The sequence below is a fragment of the Ornithorhynchus anatinus genome, chromosome 13 (assembly GCF_004115215.2).
Source record: "Ornithorhynchus anatinus isolate Pmale09 chromosome 13, mOrnAna1.pri.v4, whole genome shotgun sequence".
Classification (NCBI taxonomy): domain Eukaryota; kingdom Metazoa; phylum Chordata; class Mammalia; order Monotremata; family Ornithorhynchidae; genus Ornithorhynchus; species Ornithorhynchus anatinus.
In genome coordinates, this window is record NC_041740.1 from 21,832,052 (window position 1) to 21,851,421 (window position 19,370).

The following is a 19,370-nucleotide window of genomic DNA, read 5'->3' on the forward strand; positions in this document are numbered from 1 at the left end:
AACGCTGCGTAGGCGGTGTGCTCTGGCAGAGAGAGGCTGAAAGCCACTAGACCTGAGCTCTAATCCTACTCCTGTCAGTGTCCTGCTGTGTGATGTTGGGCAAGTCAGTGAACCTCTCTGGGACTCAGTTGCTTCACCTGTAAAATGGGAATAACAATCCCTGCCTCTCCCCACTTTACAGGGATGTTAGAAGGACAAATAATAGGATCGATCTGGAAGTACTTGGATATATAAAAACACTTTACAGATTCAGTTATATTAGGTATTTAGAAGCCTTACTCGTACTCTAGTGGAAAGAGCACTGCTCTGGAACCCAAAAGACTTAGATTCTAGTCCCGGAATTCCTCATCTTCCTATCCAAACTCTATCCTCCCCGTGATTTTCCCATCACTGTAGACGGCAACACCATTCTTCCTGTCTCTCAAGCCCATTATCTCGGCATTATCTTCCATTCATCTATTTCATTCAACCCACATATTCAACCTGCCGATCCTTCGCCCGCATCCTGCCCCTGGCCTGGAATTCCTTCCCCTTTTTATCACAGATGATTACTCTCCCCACCTTTAAAGCTTTATGGAAACACATCTCCTCCAAGAGACCTTCCCCAACTAAAGCCCGTATCTCCTCATCTTCCACTGCTTTCCCTAACCCTTGCACTTAGATTTCCACCCTTTATTCATCCCATCCTCATTGCCCCAGCTCTTACATACATTCCCGTAATTCTGTTAAAGTCTGTCTCCCCCTCTAGATCGTAAGCTCTCTGTGGGCAGGGAGTCTATCAACTCTGTTGTGCTCTACTCTTCCAAGCACTTAGTACAGTGTTCTGCAAACAATAAGCGCTCAATAGATATGAATGTTTGACTGACTGAGTAGCTGGTCGTCTCAGACGAAGACTGCACACAAGCACTCTGCAGTGTCTTGTTAACCTACTCACAGGTCACATTCTGTGCCCCAACAGGAACGTGATTGTCAGTGGCGAGAGCGCATGAGTGGCTCTGGGCGAGCCACGGACTCTAACGGGCTCTCCACCCTCAAGCCTCAGACCTGAAGGAATGAAAACTACATTTATTTAGGACTTCCATACTTGTCCGCTTCACTCAACTGGGCTCCTGAGTTGCCCTTAACCCTGTTCCAGCTTAAATGACATGGTTTGGTCAGGATCCCAGAAGTAGCCCAGAAGCCAGGAGTCACTCAGCCAAGTTCCCTGTTCTACCCAGATCCAGGAACCTTCCCACTCTGCTCCTGGCGCCCCGGCTTCAGGGTTGCTTGGAAGCCCTTTGGAAAGGGCTCAACATTCACTCCATTCTATTTTCAGTGCAGGAAGACATTCCCTCTGCTTTGCGGTCCTTTTCAAATGGGTAAAGAGGCTGTAGCACCGTTTCTTAGATTGGGAAACAAATCCTCCAACTTCTATTACCCCAAGCAAGGACCAGCCAATCCACTGATAGCATGTATTGAACGTGTATTCCGTGGAAAGACCTGTACTAGGCACTTGGGAGAGTACAGTGAAGTTAGAAGACATGTTCCCTGTCCTCACCGAGTTTACAGTCTCATGAGGGAGACATACACCCCAATAAATTGCAGGTAAGAGAAAGGAACAGAGTACTTAGAGCTGTACATAAGTGCTCGCGGGGTTTGTGAGTACCCAAGTACTTAGGTGATGCAGAAGTGCTGAATTGGAAATGGAGGGGCGAATGGGATGGAAGAATGAGAGATTAATCGGGGAAGGCCTCTGGAGGGAGGTGTGAATTCGGAAGGGCCTTGAAGATAGGGAGAATCGTGGTCTGCTGGAAGAGAAAGGTGAGGGAGTTCTCGGCAGAAAAGAGGGAGTGAACAAAAGGCCAGCTGGGAGAGAGATGAGAAAGAATAAGTGAATAAGTTGGCCTGAGAAGAATGGAGATTGCGAGCTAGGAAGTGGTGGGAGAAGAGAGAGGATAAGTAGCAGGGAAAAAGTTGATTGAGTGGTTTAAGGCTGGTGGTCCAGAGTTTCTGATTGATGAGCAGGACTGGGCAAACTTTTGGAGGTTTTTGAGGAATGGGTGAAATGCACAGAATGATGTTTTAGAAGAACGATCTGCCCAGCAGAGTGAAGTACAGACTGGGAGAGGGGAGAGGCTGGAGGCAGAGAGGTCACTGAAGGGCCTCAACAGTAGTTTAGTGCCTGGAATAGGATAAGGGAAGTTTGGAGGGAGGGGAGCGGTGAATTCTAGAGATGCTGTGAAGATAGAAGATGAATATTTGGACTGAAAGAGAGTGAGGAGTAAAAGATGCAGGCTTGAGAGATGGTGAATGGTGACGTTGTCAAGACTAATGGGAAAGTTGGGTGACGGGAGAGGGCTTGATGAGCAGAAGACTGGGCAAGCCATTGGAGGTTTTTGAGGAATGGGAGCAATGCACGGAATGATAATTTAGAAAAACCATCTGCCCAGCAGAGTGAGGATTAGCAGCTTGGGAGTGACTTCACCGCCCCAGTGTCCAGATCTTACTATAAGAGAGCGAATAAGAATGAATTTGGAGTCCAGAGAGCTATTAGTCAATAATCTTGACAGCATTTAGCGTTCTTATTATTAATGATAATGGTATTTATTAAGTGCCTATTCTGTCCCAGGCACTTTCTAAGCACTGGAGTAGATCACCTAGGACAATCACCTGGAAGAATGGTTCTTTCCAGGTCTCCTAGAGATTCTGGGCAGCCTAGGCTCCGGGTATCCTCTCTGAGACTGCAGTATGCATTGACAGGGACCCCATTCCATCTGGAAATCACTGTTCTAGGTGTACCCCACTGAAACGGTATTACCCAAAACTTCCTCTACCTCGACCGGAGCAGAGTCTGACCCTGCCCACTCTTCGGAGACTCTCCAAGACTTGGACGGACTCTCCGGCAGACGGGCCCGCCTCACTGCAGGGCCGGCTGCTTTTTTATCATCAGTTCCAACACTCCTATCTCGGCAGCGTGTGAACGAAACAGAGAGGGGAGAGGCAAAGGAGGATCTGTAGATACGGCCGCACCCCCAACCATCCCTGACTCTCTGCCCTCAACCTGTCCCCAAAAGGGGTTCCTGCATCCCACATCCCTCTCCCCACCCACGTCCTCTTCAACCGTGGCACCGAGAACTGCCTTTTCAGAATGACGGGGGCGTCCGACCCTGACACTAATTCCCAGCCTGCTCGTGGGTTGCTCTCTACACACCCGGGCACCTTTGGGAGCATGAGTTTGTGCGAGCCCACCCCCTCCACAGGGTGCAGAGTCAGGAGGAAAACATCCAGCTGGAATAATAGGGAATTTCATTCTCTAATCTTGAAATCTGAAATCACCAGCTCCATCGTTTCCCTGCTCAGGAGGACTGGCTCTCTGTCTCAAGCTTGTAGCCCTGGTCCTCTCCTGGCTCGGCCACAGTGATCAGCATCTGGCTAATGTGACAAACTCCTGCCCAAAAGCCTGGGCAGGTCCCAACGACACGTCAACTGGATTCACTCTAACCCGGCATGATTACTATTAACATGGAATTGACAGGGTTCTGGCTAGCCAGGACCCAGATCCGTTAAAATGTTAAATTCCACAGACTGTGAGCCGAAGTCCCCCACTGCCTGGGCTGGAAGAAAAGGTGGGGAAAAGGGTGATTCTTATGGGGGCCTGCTTTCCCCAGGACCACAGGGAGGGAAGGGCTCAGCTGTCCTCATCAATATTAATTGCTGAGAAGAGCACATTCTGCCCTAGGAGCCTCGGCTAACACGCCAGAGTCTCATCCCCCTGAGGTCAGGCTCCCTGTCCAAAGAAGAATGAACATTTTTGCATCTAAAACCGCATTCCGGAGGTCGGGCAAAGAGAAAAGCTACGGAATTGACCTGATTTTTTGTTCAAACGAAATTGAATTCTCGAACTTCCAATGCACACAGGTATCCACTTCTTCCCGAGACCCTTCAATTCCCCGGCTTTCTGTTTACCTACCTCTACATAGTCTATCAAACAGTTGTCAGAGTCTTCCAGGTCAAATGTCGAAAAGGTATAGTTCACAGCGTTGCCCGCTGGTGCTTGGATCGACCAGTTGCACCGCTCATTTTGGGGGTAAGGAAGTGGAAAATGGATACTTTCCAAGGTGCCTCGGCTCTGGTTGGCAATCACCACACCTTGGCAAACTGAAAAATACGAAGGATGAGAATGACACCATAAGTTGAATAAAACTGTGTTTATTTCTTGACGAACTCCTCCCAAATACAAGTGATTTTTGCGCCAAGACCGCACCTAATTCAGTGGTCTCTGGACAGGCCCACTGAAGGCGCTGTGTAGCCACGGAATAGGCACCTGGAATGAGACCCCGTGGTCTGTGTCAGGAACGCTGAACCCTACTCGTGGCTCAAGTAGACCGCTGCTGATCTCAGGGAAGCAGCATAGTCATCATCCGGCCCCATCCCTATCTGGATCTATTCACCAGACTAGGCGATATGGGGAAGGTGGTCTTCTCCCACTCCATTCTGCCCGCCGCTAGCACACAGGGAGGAAAGAAATGATGAAAGGGAAGAAAGGATGAATCCAGAACTCCTGAGGAAAAATGGCCCTCGAGCTCATGGATGGCCTTCCACCCATTATCCCCAGGGGAGTGCGGGTGGCCTGCCGGCTGTGATAGGGATCACCTGTGCCCCCCTCGAAATGGAAGGACTTGAGAGTTTTAAATAGAGCTGGACTTTCAGCCCTCACCCAGAGGGTGGAAGAGGTGATGGCCGAGACAGTCTCAGCTGGGCAGGGGCAGGGACAGTGGCAGCCGGTGAGGTGGCCAGAGAGAACCGGCACGGAGACCGTGGCAGAAGGACACCCCGAGTTACTTGGATGGTTTGCTAGGGGAGATCCGGCCTAAGGAGCTGAGGAAGCCGGTGGGAGTGAGAATAGAAGCCGTGTGACCCAGAGACAGAGACCCTTGAAGTATTGCTTGATAGCCCACAAATCTGAGTTTTCTCCTATGCAGCAAACTGAGTTCTCTCACACGCAGCCAGTTTCATCCTGTACCCACAGAGGGTGGGTAGTAGGGGTCACCATGGTTGCCTGGGCCGGTGGCCAGTTCCCCTGACAAGGCTCTGCCTTGCCCAAAGCTGGAGATCTGCCTCCTTCGATAGTTGTGGGTGGCTTCCAGCCTGGAGTGGACTCCTCGGGAGCTACGGGAGGCCCTTAGCGACCTCGACTTTCGACTCTTCCCTCTTCAAAGCCTAAATGAAGGCATATTTCCTCCAAGACGCCTTTCCTGACTAAGCCCGTGCTCCCTTTTTTCATCCCACCTCCTAGGCCTTGTGTACCTATCTGGAATTTATTTATCTTTATGTCTGTAGCCCCCTCTAGACTTTAAGCTCATTCTTGGCGGGGACTGTGTCTTTTATATTGTTGTATTGTACTCTCCCAAGCGTTTAGTACAGTAAGCACTCAATAAATGCAACTGACTGAATGACTGACTTACCTTGCCTGTATGTAGCCAGGAAGCCGGCCCCTTGCTGATCTTCATCTGTTCTCAGTTTTAAAGACAAACTGTCCCCACTGGACCGGATTGGGCTTGGAATCTGATCGCCACAGAGCTTGGCCAGGAGCCGGGCCCTGGTGGTTGGGCCATCGTAGACCTTAAATGAAAGCAAACAGGTAAGACGTTGGGGGCAGACGGGTCAGGTCTGCCCTGATCCTGGAGGGAGAGCCCCACGAGAGGGGCTGTAACCAGGAGGAAACACCCCCAGCACAACCCAGCCCAGCCTGGCCCACCGAGGGATGGTGCCCGGCCCCGAGCCGGTTGCCCCACATGGCTCCAGAAAGCCACATCCATCTTGGGTCCTTTCCAAGTTCTAAATTACCCGGGTGTTGGGCTTGGGACCCTGGAGAGGAACAGCAGAGAGCTAGTGACTCGCGCTATTAATTTAAAGAATTTAATTACAATAAGAGAAGTGATCCAGAACATTATGAAACTTTCATTTGGCATTTGAGATAGACAATGAGGCTTTTGTGGGTAGAATAAAAACATGGGCTGGGTTACCAGCCTCCCTTCTTGGTTGCCCAAACCGATATGCAGTCGGTGATTTTTTTCTCCAGTGAAAGCATAAAATCATCCAGAGCTGCACTCTGGTAAACTGTCACCATTCTATCCTCAACTTTACAACACGCTTGTATAGATTTTCATTTCTCTGTGTTCTCTCTCCCACTTCCCCAAGCCGTAGCTAACTTGGGTGTTCGGAGAGTTGGATAACATCCAGAAATGATCTAGTGCCTTTCAGAGGCCCCCTCATTTTCCACTTGCTTGCTTCGTGACCTTAGGCAAGTCGCTTAACTTCCTGTGCCTCAATTTCCTCATCTTTAAAATGGAGATTAAATATCTGCTCTTCCCTTTAGACTGCGAACCCCAAGTGGAATAGGGACCACGTTTGGCCTAATTATCTTGTATCTGCTCCAGCTGAGAATAGTGTTTGGCACATAGTAATTATTATTATTCTCCAACACAGTTCTTTATACTTTGATTTTTTTCATGTGAAGATACCAGGAAGGTGTAATGGGAAGGAGTCCAGTTCAGCCACCTCAAACGCACACCCAGAAATAAATCTTCTTTGAAAATCAGGAATATTGGGAAGCAGTTTGGCTTAACGGAAAGAGCCAGGACTGGGAATCAGGAATCCTAGGTTTTCAACCCGTCTCTGCTAAATTGCCTGCTGTGCAATCTTGGGCACCTCACTTAACTTCTTAGTGCCTGAGTTTCCTCATCTCAAAAATGGAGAAAAATAGCTGTTTTCTCTCCCCTGGGACTGTGACCCCCATGTGGGATTATTGTGTCTCTATCCCAGTGTTCAGCATAGTGCTTGGCCCATCATAAATGCTTAACCAATACCACTGATATCATTATTTTATTGTTATTATCAGGGAGGGGGCTGAAACCTGATACTTCCCTCTTCTGCTACCTCATCTGTAAAATGAGGATGAAGACGGTGAGTCCTACGTGGGACACGGACTGTGTCTGACCTGATTATCTTGTATTTACCCCAGTGCTTAGTACAGTTACTGGCGCATACTAAGCGCTGAACAAATGCCAATCAATCGATACTTACGGCCAAATAATCCGAACTGCAGTTAGGATGTTCCTGCAGGTGGAAATCCACAAATTGGAGTTCAAATGGACTTCCCCGGCTTGCCTGCAGCTTCCAGGAGCATTCCGACTGGTGGTAATAGGGCATGGGGTAGTTTGGGGAGGTGAAGGAACCCTGTGATGTGGTGAGGTTTCCCCCACAACCTGGAGAGGGAAAGAGATGCACCGCTGAGACAGGGCAAGACACCTTTGCCACCCTGCCCAGAGAAACCTGGGCTTTCCCCGGGCTGGACTCTTCTCCGTAGCCGCTTCCGGTCGGAGGGGCAGATCCGGAAGACCGGCTCACGTTCAGACTCGTCCAGAAAACACTCGTCACCCCTCCCTCCATAATGCCCCCTGGGGAATCCTGTCCCTTCCTTCCTGTGTTCCAAAGGTTGGCTGGGCGGGGGGCACAGCCTGGCTCTACTCCCCATCCTCCATCCACTTTGTCCCCAGGAAAGGCCCTGCCCATCCAAAGTCACTTTCCTGGAAGGGAGGGGGGACGGGGAAGGGTGACAACTGATTGAATTTTTAAAGAAAGGCTTTTTTGGGCCCTGGAGTCCTTACCTGTCAATGAGCCGTCCCAGTGAGCTGAGAATCCAGGCCCAGAGATAACAACATCACTCTTGAACTTGATCCATAGCCTGTTACTGTGGGAAATAATTGGGGGCGGCTTTTGGGTACCACAGTACTTCCCCAGCAGCGGGGAGGTCTCGTAGCCTCCATCCCTGCAAGGGAAACCGGAAAACCATCGCACTTAGATTCGTGCCGTCATCAAGTATCCTGAGCCCACAGAATCAGCCTCCTCTCATACCAAACCCGATCCACCGGCTTCTGGCAAAGACATCAGGGTGGGGAAGGAGTGAAGTTTATAGCCGGCAAACGATGTTCCTCCCAACTCTAACCGGAGGAAGTCGGGAATGGAGGTGGAGTCTAAGCAAGTCACTTTTCTGGATACTTCAGGCTTAAAGTACAATTATACAGACATTTGGGCCCCTCAGCCGAATCACTTGAATGATCTCTTAGGATAGGCTCAGCCTTTCCCTCACTCTGCCTGCCAAACTGAACCCTGGGCAAGTAGATCTCTCTGAAGGAATCATCCCCACCTTCCATTTACACTGGAAGTTTTTGAGTTCAGGGAATGGGCCTGTTAATTCTGTTGTATTCTTTCAAGGGATTAGTGATGTTGTATGGCATTTGCTAAGCCCTTGCTATGTGCCGGGCATTGTGCTAAGGCTCTGGGGCTGAATTGTACTTTCCAAGCATCCAGTAGTGCTCTGCACACAGTAAGCGCTCAATAAATATGATCGAATGAATGAATGAAGGGTAGATACAAGGCATTCAGGCAGGACACAGTCCCCGTCCACATGGGGCTCACAGCCTTAATCTCCATTATACAGATGAAGGAACGAAGCGCAGAGAAGTTATGTAACGTGCCCAAGGTCACACAACAGACAAGTGGTGGAGCTAGAACCCAGATCCTTCTGACTCCCAGGCCTGCGTTTTATCCACTAGGCCATGCTTCTTTTCAGAGTGTAGGACTCTGCCCAGAGTCAGCATGGAACACAGGATCCTGAGCTAAGTAGGAGCGTAGTAAAGTGCTCTGCACAAAATAATCACTGGATAAATGCCATTGGCTGATCGACTGCCACTGTCTTCGGGCAGCTCAGCTTCGCTTCTCCCTACCCTACCCCCGGCAGTCTCAGCTAGCCGCTCCTGGGGAGACGCCATGGCCTAGGAGAAGGGAGAAGCCATATCCCCAAGGTGCTCGCCTGATTTCCACGAAGTCTCCGACACAGTGCTGGCCCACGCTGGGCTCCAGGGAGAAATTGGTGAAGACCAGTGCAATCTGTTGGGCAGTGCCCACGGTGATGGTGTAGATGCATTCCCAGTTGTTGGGATAATGGTTGGGGTAGAGTGGAGAAGTCAGCACTCCCATGTCTTCCTCGTGGTTTTCTATGCAGGCTAATAGAAAAGAGGAAATTGAAGGTGTCACCGGACTTGGAGGAAACAGAAAGACCTTCACCAAAAAATCCCAACAGCCACAGAAATTGGTCCCAGGTTTGCACGAACTCTCCACCAGCTCACGGTCGCTGTGGAAGCCCGAGGGGATCATTTTCTCTGACAATTTCCTAACCTAGAACTCTCACCTGAAAGAGTCATCTAGTAAATCACCAGACACACACAATGGTCCACGCAGGAGTCAGTCTCTGTCAGAGGTCCAAGAATACTTGGAGGAGCTTGGTGATGAATGCTCTCCTGATCCTATCTTCTAGGTTAGAGATGGACTCTCTCCCACGCAATATTTCTCCCCTCTCCATCCCTGAATTTTCTGCTCAAAATCACAGCGTAATCAATTCCATGAGTGCTCTATCCACATTCCTCATGATTCGCAAGCTTCAATCTTATCCCCTCTCATCCTGAAGATTCTAGCTGCCTGTCTTCATCCCAACCCTCGCTCTTCCAATCCATCCTGCGACTTCATGGTTGAGATCCCAGTGAGCCGGAGTCTACACAGGGACAGAGCTGAGCCCGTGAATTTTGTTCCTGACCATGTAAGCTCTCACTGCACTCTGGATCCCTATGTTGTCTTATGCTCTCAAGTTGCGTCCGACCCATAGCGACGTCGTGGACACACCCAGCATGCCCCACTTCCATCTGCAATGGCTTTGGTAGCGTATCCGTAGAGTTTTCTTGATAAAAATACGGAAGTGGCCTCCTTCCGTGCAGTAACGAGTCTCTGCCCTCGACTCTCTCCCATGCCACTGCTGCCCAGCAGAGTTTTGACTCGTAGCAGGTGGTCTTTCACTCACTAGCCACTGCCCAAGCTAGGAATGGAAGGGGTATGCCTCTGCTTGACTCTCCCTCCTTTAGTCGTGACTGGTAGAGTACTGGAAACTCTCCAGGTGCGACCCCGAGAGGGGTGTGGGACCTTGACCGGTAAGATTAAGAGAGTGTGAGTGGCACAGTGGAAATCACTATCACTATAACCAATACCTCCAAGCATGTTCTTGGTCCTGAGGTCTCAGGACTGAGGCTTGTCTGTCATTCCTGCGGGGGCACCCCCTCACATCATCACTGTCGGGTGCCCACATGTGCCAAGACCTGAGGCTGGGACTCCCAGCCCCAAGTGCACACACCCAGGACACCTGAGGGCAGCTCTCTGCCTCTCCACCAGAGCAGACAGCGGGGGCTTGGGGGAAGAGAAAAGGTCCAGAGAGTAGGACCCCCTCCAGGCCTAGGCAGCAGGAAGGCAGGGTCTGCCACATATCTGCTGTGTGACACTGGGCAAGTCGTTAAACTTTTCTGTACCTCAGTTCCCTCATCTGTAAACTGAAATTCAGACTGTGAGCCCCTCATGGGTCGTGGACTTTGTCCAACCTGATTAGCTTGTATCTACCCTAGCTGACCGGACAAATATCAAGAAAAAAGAAAAAAACAATGACCTGGGTGGAGCTTGCCCTGAGAAGAGTGGCATCTCTTGCCGGGGCCCTACCCAGGGAGACTCTATTGAGTGTAGGGAACCTTCCTCACCAAATCCTGGTGGTTCTACCTTCATGACGTCTCTAGAATCCCCCCTCTTTCTCTCGACCCATACTTCCCCCATGCCGATCCAAGCATTTATCATATCCTGTCTTGCTCTGACTGTTGCATCAGCCTCCTCACTGTCCTACCAGCCTCCTGTCTCTCCCCACTCCAACCCATTCTGTTGCCTGGATCATTTTTCTAAAAAAACCCCCAAAAAACCCCCAAACACTCAGTAAATCAATCAGTCAATCAATGACATTTATTGAGTGCTTACTGTGTGCAGAGAACTGCACTAAGCACTTGGGAAAGTGCAGCATAAAAGAGCTGGATAGACACATTCCCTGCCCACAAGGAACTTACAAATAAAGAAAGCACGGATCCCCTTTCCTCAAAAACCTCCAATTTTTTAAAATGGCATTTGTTGGGTGCTTACTATGTGCCAAGCCCTGCTCTAAGCATTGGGGATAGATAGAAGTTTATCAGGATGGACACAGTCCCTGTCCCACATGGGACTCACAGTCTAAATTGGAGGGAGGAGGATTTAATCCCCATTTTACAGATGAGGCACAGAGAAGTTAAGTGACTTGTCCAAGTTCACGAGGCGAGCATTTGGCAGAGCTGGGATTAGAACCCAGGTCCTCTGAGTCCCAGGCCCGTGCTTTTTCCACTAGGCCAAGCTGTTACTCAGTGCTTGCCCAATCTTCTCCACATCAGATAGAAACTCCTTACCATCAGTTTTAAAGCACTCAACCAGCTCCCCCGTCCTCCCTTATCTCCCCGATTTCCTGTTACAACCCAGCACACCCATTTCACGCCTCTCACACCAATCTCCTGACTCTATCTGGATCTCGTCTTTCTTCTCACTGACTTGCCACGAGCCCCCATCCTCCCCCGGTCTAGAACTGTCTCTCCCTTCATATCCAGCGGACCACCACTCACCCCATCTTATAATGTTGGTATTTGTAAAGTGCTTACTATGTGCAGAGCACCGTTGTAAGTGCTGGGGTAGGTACAGGGTAATCAGGTTGTCCCACGTGAGGCTCACCGTCTTAATCCCCATTTTACAGACCAGGGAACTGTGGCACAGAGAAGTTAAGTGACTTGCCCACAGTCACAGCTGACTGAGAGCCCCACGTGGGACAGGGACTGTGTCCAACTCAATTACCTTGTATCTATCCCACCATGTAGGAAAGCGCTTGGCACATAGTAAGCACTCAACAAATACCACAAGTATTATTATTATCCGCCCCTCTCCCATCTCCCACACAAAGCCCTACTCCCTCCCTCTGGACGGAGATATTCTGAACCGCTTCAGTGCTTTAAGGTCAACAGAATGGGTCTTCCCCAGGAGCAGTCACAAGAAAGAAATTGGGAGAGGATTGACAACGCTCAGATATAGGCTCAGACACACCTTGGAAATTCCACTTGCCCCCTCAGAGTTAAAGTTGGCCCAGCGCAGCTAGTCCCTGGGCAACATCTATCCTGCCTGGAGTAGAGGCATCGCTGAGGGGAAGAACTCGCTGATTCTCCGGGACAGTCCCGGGCTAGCACACGTGGTAGTGAAGTCTCCCACTGGCCCACATGGAATGACTCTGGCTCCCTAGCAGCCCATGGATGGGAGATGGAGGCGGATACTCTCTCTTACCAGTAGAAGCATTGATGGTGACATAGCTGGCCGCAAAGCCCTCGAACGCCAAATCGGAGTCCGTCACCAAGAACAGAGTCAGCATGTTGTCACTACTGGTTAGGGAGGGAGGGACCGACTTTCCACAAAACCTGTGCCCGGCAAGAAAACATGTCACAGTATTTGTAAACAGTACTTAGCACATACCTCCTCATCGTCTTGACCCAACTTGGCAACTACAACCGGAGCACAAGTCCGCAGATGCCCAAGTCTGTAGGAGCGACCCGCCCTTAGGAGGTCCCACAATGGGGGCCTCAGCACCCAGGGCCTATTTGAGCCGGGGTCCCAGGGCCAAGCTAGCCGAAGAGCAGAAATGCTCGGCCTGAATCGTGGCTTTCGACGAAGGCCGAAGGGAGGAAAAATCAGGGAAGCAGAGAGAAAAGGGGTTTCAGAATGGGGCTATCAAGGGAGAGAAGAGGGAGGGAGATGGAGAGGAACTGTAGCAAGAGGCCAGAGAGCAGAAGAAAGCAAAACCTGGAGAAATATGGCCATTTGGGGCAACTTCAGAAACAAAAGGGAAATCCTTAGAACTATTCTCCTAGACCAGCACACGGGCAGGTAGAACTCTCTCCGGTCTAGCTGGGCAGGGCTCGCAGAGACTTACGCTGACTCTGGCCTTAAATTAATCAAATTTAATAGCAGTATTTGTTAAGCATTTACTCTGTACCAAGCACTGGGCTGAGCACTGGGGTAGGTACAGCACAATCAGTTCAAACACAGTTCCTGTCCCACACAGGCACCGGAGTCAAAGGGGAAGGAGAACAGGTATTTGATCCCCACTTTACAGATGAAGAAATGGAGGTGCAGAGAAGTTCACACGGCAGGTGAGGAGTCCCGACTCCCGGTTCTGTACTCTACCCACTAGGTCGTGCTCCTTCCTTGAGCCAATTTCTCTAGCCTGAGGATACAGGGGACCTGGATGTTCCCTGGACTTGAGGTGCTCTAGGGGTTGAAGGATTGAAATTCACCAGCCCTCGTGTTCCAGCCCTCCATTTCACGAGGCGCCAGTCAGCTTGCGGCTCTCTAGGCCCCAGGCAGCGCAAAAGAGGATAAGGTACCTGCCGATCGTTGTCCCAGTGCCGTTGTCATAGACCAGCAAGTAGTCAGTGGTGCAGTTGTAGTGAAAATCCAGGTGGAAGGCGGAGAAGCTCAGTCGGATCCGGAGGCCCGGCGTCACCGAGATGAACCACGTGCAGTTGACGCCATGCGGGTAGGGGTTCGGATGGCCGGGGCTCTGAATCGTTCCCGTTGCCGCTGTCAGGATCTCCCCGCAAACTGAGGAGGATACGGAGAACGGCAGCTGTATCAAAGCAAACTTCAGTCTGAGTCCAACCCCCGTGAGCAGGGGGACAAAGGAAAGGCCTGATTTGCTTCAGCAGGGGCCATCGGAGTTCAACCCTGTCCCAGTTCAGCATGGTGGAAAGATCCCGGGTCAAGGAGGAAGACTTGTCTCTTTGCCCTGGATCCCAACAGCATCATCATAAGGAGAGGAAATCTCAGAAGCTACAACTACAACTACAAGTTTCTCAAGGGCAGAGACCACATCCCTCCCTTTCTCGGTACTTTCCCAAGGCTTAATATGGGGTTTTGCACTGAGGGCGGGCTCAATAAACATGGTCTAGGGTGATGAAGTCAAGAGAAGAAACAACAAGCCCCTGACATACCCAAATCAGCACCCCAGAACTCAGCCTTGAAGCCGAGATTTGCCAGGGAGGAGCTCGTCCTGAAGGTGACACGGAGAAAATTAGATGTGGACTTTATTAAAGCAGGGATGTCTGTGCCACAGTATTTTCGGCCTTGCAGGTTGTCCACACTGGACCCGTTGCCAATCTGCAAAACAACAAAGCCAGGGGTGACCTTGGGAATTCCTCGTGTCCACGACCAAGTATCCCAGGCTGTCATGTGTCGTCGTTCAGGTGAATGTCCATTTCCGGAATGGTTGCCCACATAGTCTCCTGGAGTTCAGTTTAACAACAACTGCAGCAGCGAGAGCAAGCCGCCTGAAAACTGTCTCTGTGACCCACAGTGTCCATCACTGGGTGACTGTTCAATGTGGCCAAGGGTTGTGACATGGGACTAGAAGCTGCAGGGGACAGTTAAGAGCCTGTGGCTTTATGAAGAACGGGATCTGCGCAGCAGGATTTCTCTGTTTGGGCAATGTAGGAGTCTCTCCTTCTTCAATACCGGGACGACCCCTTGCCAATAGAGTAGAGCAGGGCGCTTGGTGAGAAGGTCTTTAGCAGGCACTGCTAGGTAGGACAGTGTGGGTTGGGATGGAGTGTCACAGGAGAAACTCAGTGGGTGTTCAGGTTCAGTCAGGGCAACACAGAAGGGAGTTGAAGAAAAGGAAAAGAGGGTTTAGTCAGGGAAGGCTTCTTGGAAGAGATGTGCCTTTGAAGAGGGAGAGAGTAATTGTCTGTCAGATATGAGGAGGGAGGACATTCCAGACCAGACGCAGAACATGGGTGAGAGGTCAGCGGTGAGATAGATAAGATTGAGATACAGTGAGAAGGTTAGCATTAGAGGAGCAAAGTGCGTGGGCTGGGTTGTAGTAAGAGAGTAGCAAGGTGAGGTAGGAGGGGGCAAGATGATAGAATGCTTTAAAGCCAATGGTGAGGAGTTTTTGTTTGAAGCGGAGCCGGATGGGCAACCGTCGAATCCCCACTCTGCCGCTAGTCAGCTGTGGGACCTTGGGCAAGTCACTTAACTTCTCTCTGCCTCAGTTACCCCATCTGTCAAACGGGGATTAAAAAAACTGTGAGCCCCACGTGGGACAACCTGATCACCTGGTATCCCCCAGCGCTTAGAACAGTGCTTTGCACATAGTAAACGCTTAACAAATACCGCAATTATTATTGAGGAGTGGGGAAAGACGGCCTGAACGTTTCTGTAGAAAGATAATCCAAGCAGCAGAGTGAAGTATGGATTGGAGTGGGGAGAGACAGGAGGCTGGGAGGTCAGCAAGGAGGCTGATACAGTAACCAAGGTGGGATAGGATAATAGTAATATGGGATTTATTAAGTGCTTTCTATGTGCCAGGTTCGGTACTAAGCGCTGGGGTGGATACCAGCAAATCGATTTGGGCGCCGTCCCTGTTACACGTGGTCTCAATCCCCATTTTACAGATGAGGTAACTGAGGCACGGAAAAGTGAAGCGACCTGCCCAAGGCCGAGCCAGAATTTGAACCCATGATCTCCTGACTCCCAGGCCCGTGCTCTATCCACTACGTCATGCTTAACACGGTAGCAGTTTGGATGGAGAGGAAAGGGTGGATTTTAGCGATGCTGTGAAGGTCAAACTACAGGAATCAGTGTGGATTGAATATATGGCTTGAGTGAGAGCGTAGTCAAGGATAAAACCAAGGTGTGGGCTTGTGAAATAGGAAGGATAATAATAATGTTGGTATTTGTTAAGCGCTTACTATGTGCAGAGCACTGTTTTAAGCGCTGGGGTAGACACAGGGGAATCAGGTTGTCCCACGTGGGGCTCACAGTCTTAATTCCCCATTTTACAGATGAGGTAGATGAGGCACAGACAAGTTAAGTGACTTGCCCACAGTCACACAGCTGACAAGTGGCAGAGCCGGGAAGTGGATGGTGGTGCCGTCTACAGCGATGGGAAAGTCACGGGGAGGACAGGGTTTAGATGGGAACAGAATGCAGTTCTCTTTTAGACATGTTAAGTTTGAGGTGACGGGAGGACATCCAAGGGAGAGAAGACTTGAAGGCAGGAGGAGATGTGAAACTGCAGAGAGGTCGAGAGATCAGGGCCGGAGATGTAGATCTGGGTATAATCCGTATAGAGGAGGTGGTTGAAACCAGGTGAATAAATGAGTTCTCCAAGGGAGTGGGTGAGATGGAGAATAGAAGGGGACCCAGAACTGAGCCCAAACTTAGGGAGCGGAAGGTAGAGGAGGCAGAAGGGCCCATCGATGGTTACCTCAACATAATCCGAACCACAGCCCGGAGACTCGGCAATCCGGAAGGCGAGGAAGTTGAGCAAGATCTCCTGGCCCAGCGGCTGGCGGATGATCCACTCACAGGTCGTGGGATGTGGGTAGGCCCGGGGGTAATAAGGGGACTGCAGGGTCCCAGTCCCGCTCAGCTCTCCTCCACAGGCTGCAACAGAAAACTGGCTTTAAATTAGCATTTACTTCTTTTTTCTCTGATTCTACGGCTCTGGTTCTCTCTCCCTCCCTCTCTCAGTCTCTTTCCCACTCTTTCTCTTTTTAATGGTGTTGGTTATGTACTTACTTATGCGCCAGGCACTGTATTAGGTAAGCCCTGGGACAGATACAAGCTAATCAGGTTGGACATAGGGGGCTCATGGCCTTAATCCCATTTTACAGATGAGGTAACCGAGGGAACAGAGAAGTTAAGGAACTTGCCCTAGGTCGTACAGCAGACAAGTGGTGAAGCCGGGATTAGAACTCAGGTCCTCTGACTCTCAGACCACACTGCTTCTCGTCTTTCCCTCCCTCTCTTTCTCTTTATCTCTCTCTCTGTCTCTCTGGCTCTGTCTCTCTTCCTTTATCTCTCTCCATCGCTCTATCTCCCTATCACTCTGTCTCTGCATCGCAGTTATTTAGCCTGTCTTTTTTTCTCTCTCCCCGTATTTATCTCGCTTTCTTATAGGTTTTAATCTGTGGGCAGGGATCACATCTACCAACTCTATTACACTGCAGTTTCCCAGCTCTTAGTGCAATATTCTGCACAGAGTAAGCACTCAATAAATACCACGGATTGATTTCTTGGCGTAGCTCTGCCTCCCCACCATTCTTCTTTCCTGTCTCTTTCTCGCTCTTTCTTCCTATGTCTCGCTCTGTCTGCCTTTTTATGTCTCTATTCGCGTCTCCCTATGACATTTATGCCCGTCTCTCTCTTTCTTTTGTATCTCTTTCTACATATGACAGAAGATATAAAACAACCCTCGGAGGCGATGACACATCAAACTTTGGCAGGCAGAGAGATGCTACTGGGATGTGCTATCAAATCTGTAAAGCAAACGCAGTACCGATCGGCACATCACCCAGCCTTATCCAGCCAACGCTCATCCGAAATCTAACGGAACAGCCTCCGGAACCACGGAGCTTGCCCTCATCTCCCTGCCAGAGGCTGGAGTCCAAGATGCCGGCTCCTTACCAACTTGGTAGGTGGCTCTGAAGCTGGCCTTCTGCGCAGAGGGGTCCGACTTAAACCTGACCCAGATGCTGTTGGAAATGGAGACGACCGGGGACAGAATCACGTTTCCGCAGATCTTTCTCAGTAACGTCTCAGCATCACGGACCTAAGGAGAAGCAGAAATAATGACACTGTACGCTGGGCCCCTGGAGAGCGCCCTGAGGAGAGGGAAGACGTGTTCCAGAGATCAAGGGGTGTGCCTCTAGGGCCAGTGGGCAGGGTCAGGCGAAGGCATTCTGGGAAGGGGGTGACACAGTTTCCCCACCCTCTCCCCCTCTCGACGGCAAGCTTGTTGTGGGCAGGGAATGTGTCCGTTCATTGTTACACTGTACTCTCCCAAGAGCTTATTTCAGTGTTCTGCACACAGTAAGTGCTCAGTAAATAACAATAACTAAGGTATTTGTTAAATGCTTACTATGTGCTAAGCACTGTTCTAAGCGCTGGTATAGATACAAGGTTATTAGGTCGTCCCACGTGGGGCTCACAGTCTTAATCCGCATTTTACAGATGAGGTAATTGAGGGCACAGAGAAGTTAAGTGACTTGCCCAAAGTCACACAGCTGACAAGTGGCGGGGCCGGGATTAGAACCCACGGCCTCTGACTCCCCAGCCTGGGCTCTTTCAACTGAGCCACGCTGCTCCTCTAATAATAATAATAATTATGGTATTTGTTAAATGCTGACTACATGCCAAGCACTGTCCTAAGTGCTAGGGGAGATACAGTGTAATCAGGATGTTCCACATCATAATAATTATGGTATTCGTTAAGCGCTTACTATGTGCAGAGCACTGTTCTAAGCGCTGGGGTAGATACAAGGTAATCAGGTTGTCCCACGTGGGACTCACATTTTTTTTTAATCCCCATTTTTACGGATGAGGTAACCGAGGCAGAGACAAGTGAAGTGATTTCCCCAAAGTCACTCAGCCGACGAGTGGCGGAGCTGGGATTAGAACCCGTGACCTCTGACTCCCAAGCCCGTGCTCTTTCCACTGAACCCCGCTGCTTCTCTGCTTCTCAATAAATACGGCTGAATGAATGAATCCTAGGGCACTGGGCCGCTCTGTTCCCCATGTGGTCTCTCTCCCCCGCAGGATTCCACCCTCAGGACTTGGTTTCCAGGAACCGAAGCTCATGATGCTACCTGGGGCTTAGAAGGACTCAGGAAGGGGGCAGAGTGTTCACCCCTACAACCTCACTGGTTCATCCCCAAAGTCAGTGGGTCACCATGAGCAAACTGCCCTGGAATTTCCCCTGCAGAGCAGGCCGAGCTCTCCACATTCATTCATTCAATAGTATTTACTGAGCACTTACTATGTGAAGGGCACTGTACTAAGTGGTTGGAATGGACAATTCGGCAACAGATAGACAATCTCTGCCCAACGACGGGCTCGCAGTCTAATCGGGGGAGACGGACGGACAAAAACGAGAAACTTAATAAATAATAAATAAATAGGGTAATTAAAATATATACAAATGAGCACAGTGCTGAAGGGAGGGGAAGGGAGATGGGGAGGAGCGGAGGGAAAGGGGGGAAAGGGGGCTTAGCTGAGGGGAGGTGAAGGGAGGGCGGGGAGGGAGCAGAGGGAGCAGAGGGAAAAGGGGAAGCGTAGTCTGGGAAGGCCTCCTGGAGGTGAGCTCCACATGCTGTGTACAGTGTGCCTTGGGCGTCCCTATTGGGGAAAGGATGAAAAGGACAGGCAAGAGATAGCACACGGAATAATCCGCATGCGTCTCTGGTGCCGTTTTCTGCAAGTATGCAATTTCACACAATTGTAGAGTGTTTCTTCAGAGCCTTTTTGCTCCCCTCCCAGGTCAGTGCGAAATCTGGACACTATCCAAGCCATGGAACTTGACACCAGGAGCCATGGAGGTGGGAGGCTCGACGTCAAAGCCG

General features: G+C 50.4%; 1 protein-coding gene and 1 non-coding gene across 3 annotated transcripts in view; both read right to left on the reverse strand.

Annotated features, from left to right (window-relative positions):
- Positions 1-19,370, reverse strand: part of CUBN (cubilin) — a 215,101-nt gene that overhangs the window by 133,729 nt on the left and 62,002 nt on the right. For both annotated transcript variants that reach the window (XM_029077265.2, XM_029077266.1), the window contains exons 18-27: positions 17,437-17,581; positions 16,235-16,413; positions 13,959-14,124; positions 13,353-13,569; positions 12,256-12,386; positions 8,855-9,047; positions 7,650-7,810; positions 7,066-7,247; positions 5,445-5,601; positions 3,950-4,137 (exon numbers count right to left, since the gene is read on the reverse strand). In XM_029077265.2, coding sequence (XP_028933098.1) covers positions 3,950-4,137; positions 5,445-5,601; positions 7,066-7,247; positions 7,650-7,810; positions 8,855-9,047; positions 12,256-12,386; positions 13,353-13,569; positions 13,959-14,124; positions 16,235-16,413; positions 17,437-17,581 — 1,719 coding nt within the window. The remainder of the gene's footprint in view (positions 1-3,949; positions 4,138-5,444; positions 5,602-7,065; positions 7,248-7,649; positions 7,811-8,854; positions 9,048-12,255; positions 12,387-13,352; positions 13,570-13,958; positions 14,125-16,234; positions 16,414-17,436; positions 17,582-19,370) is intronic.
- LOC114816327 lies at positions 9,869-10,006 on the reverse strand. Its single transcript, XR_003764090.1, has one exon. It is a non-coding gene; the product is annotated as a small nucleolar RNA SNORA7 (small nucleolar RNA).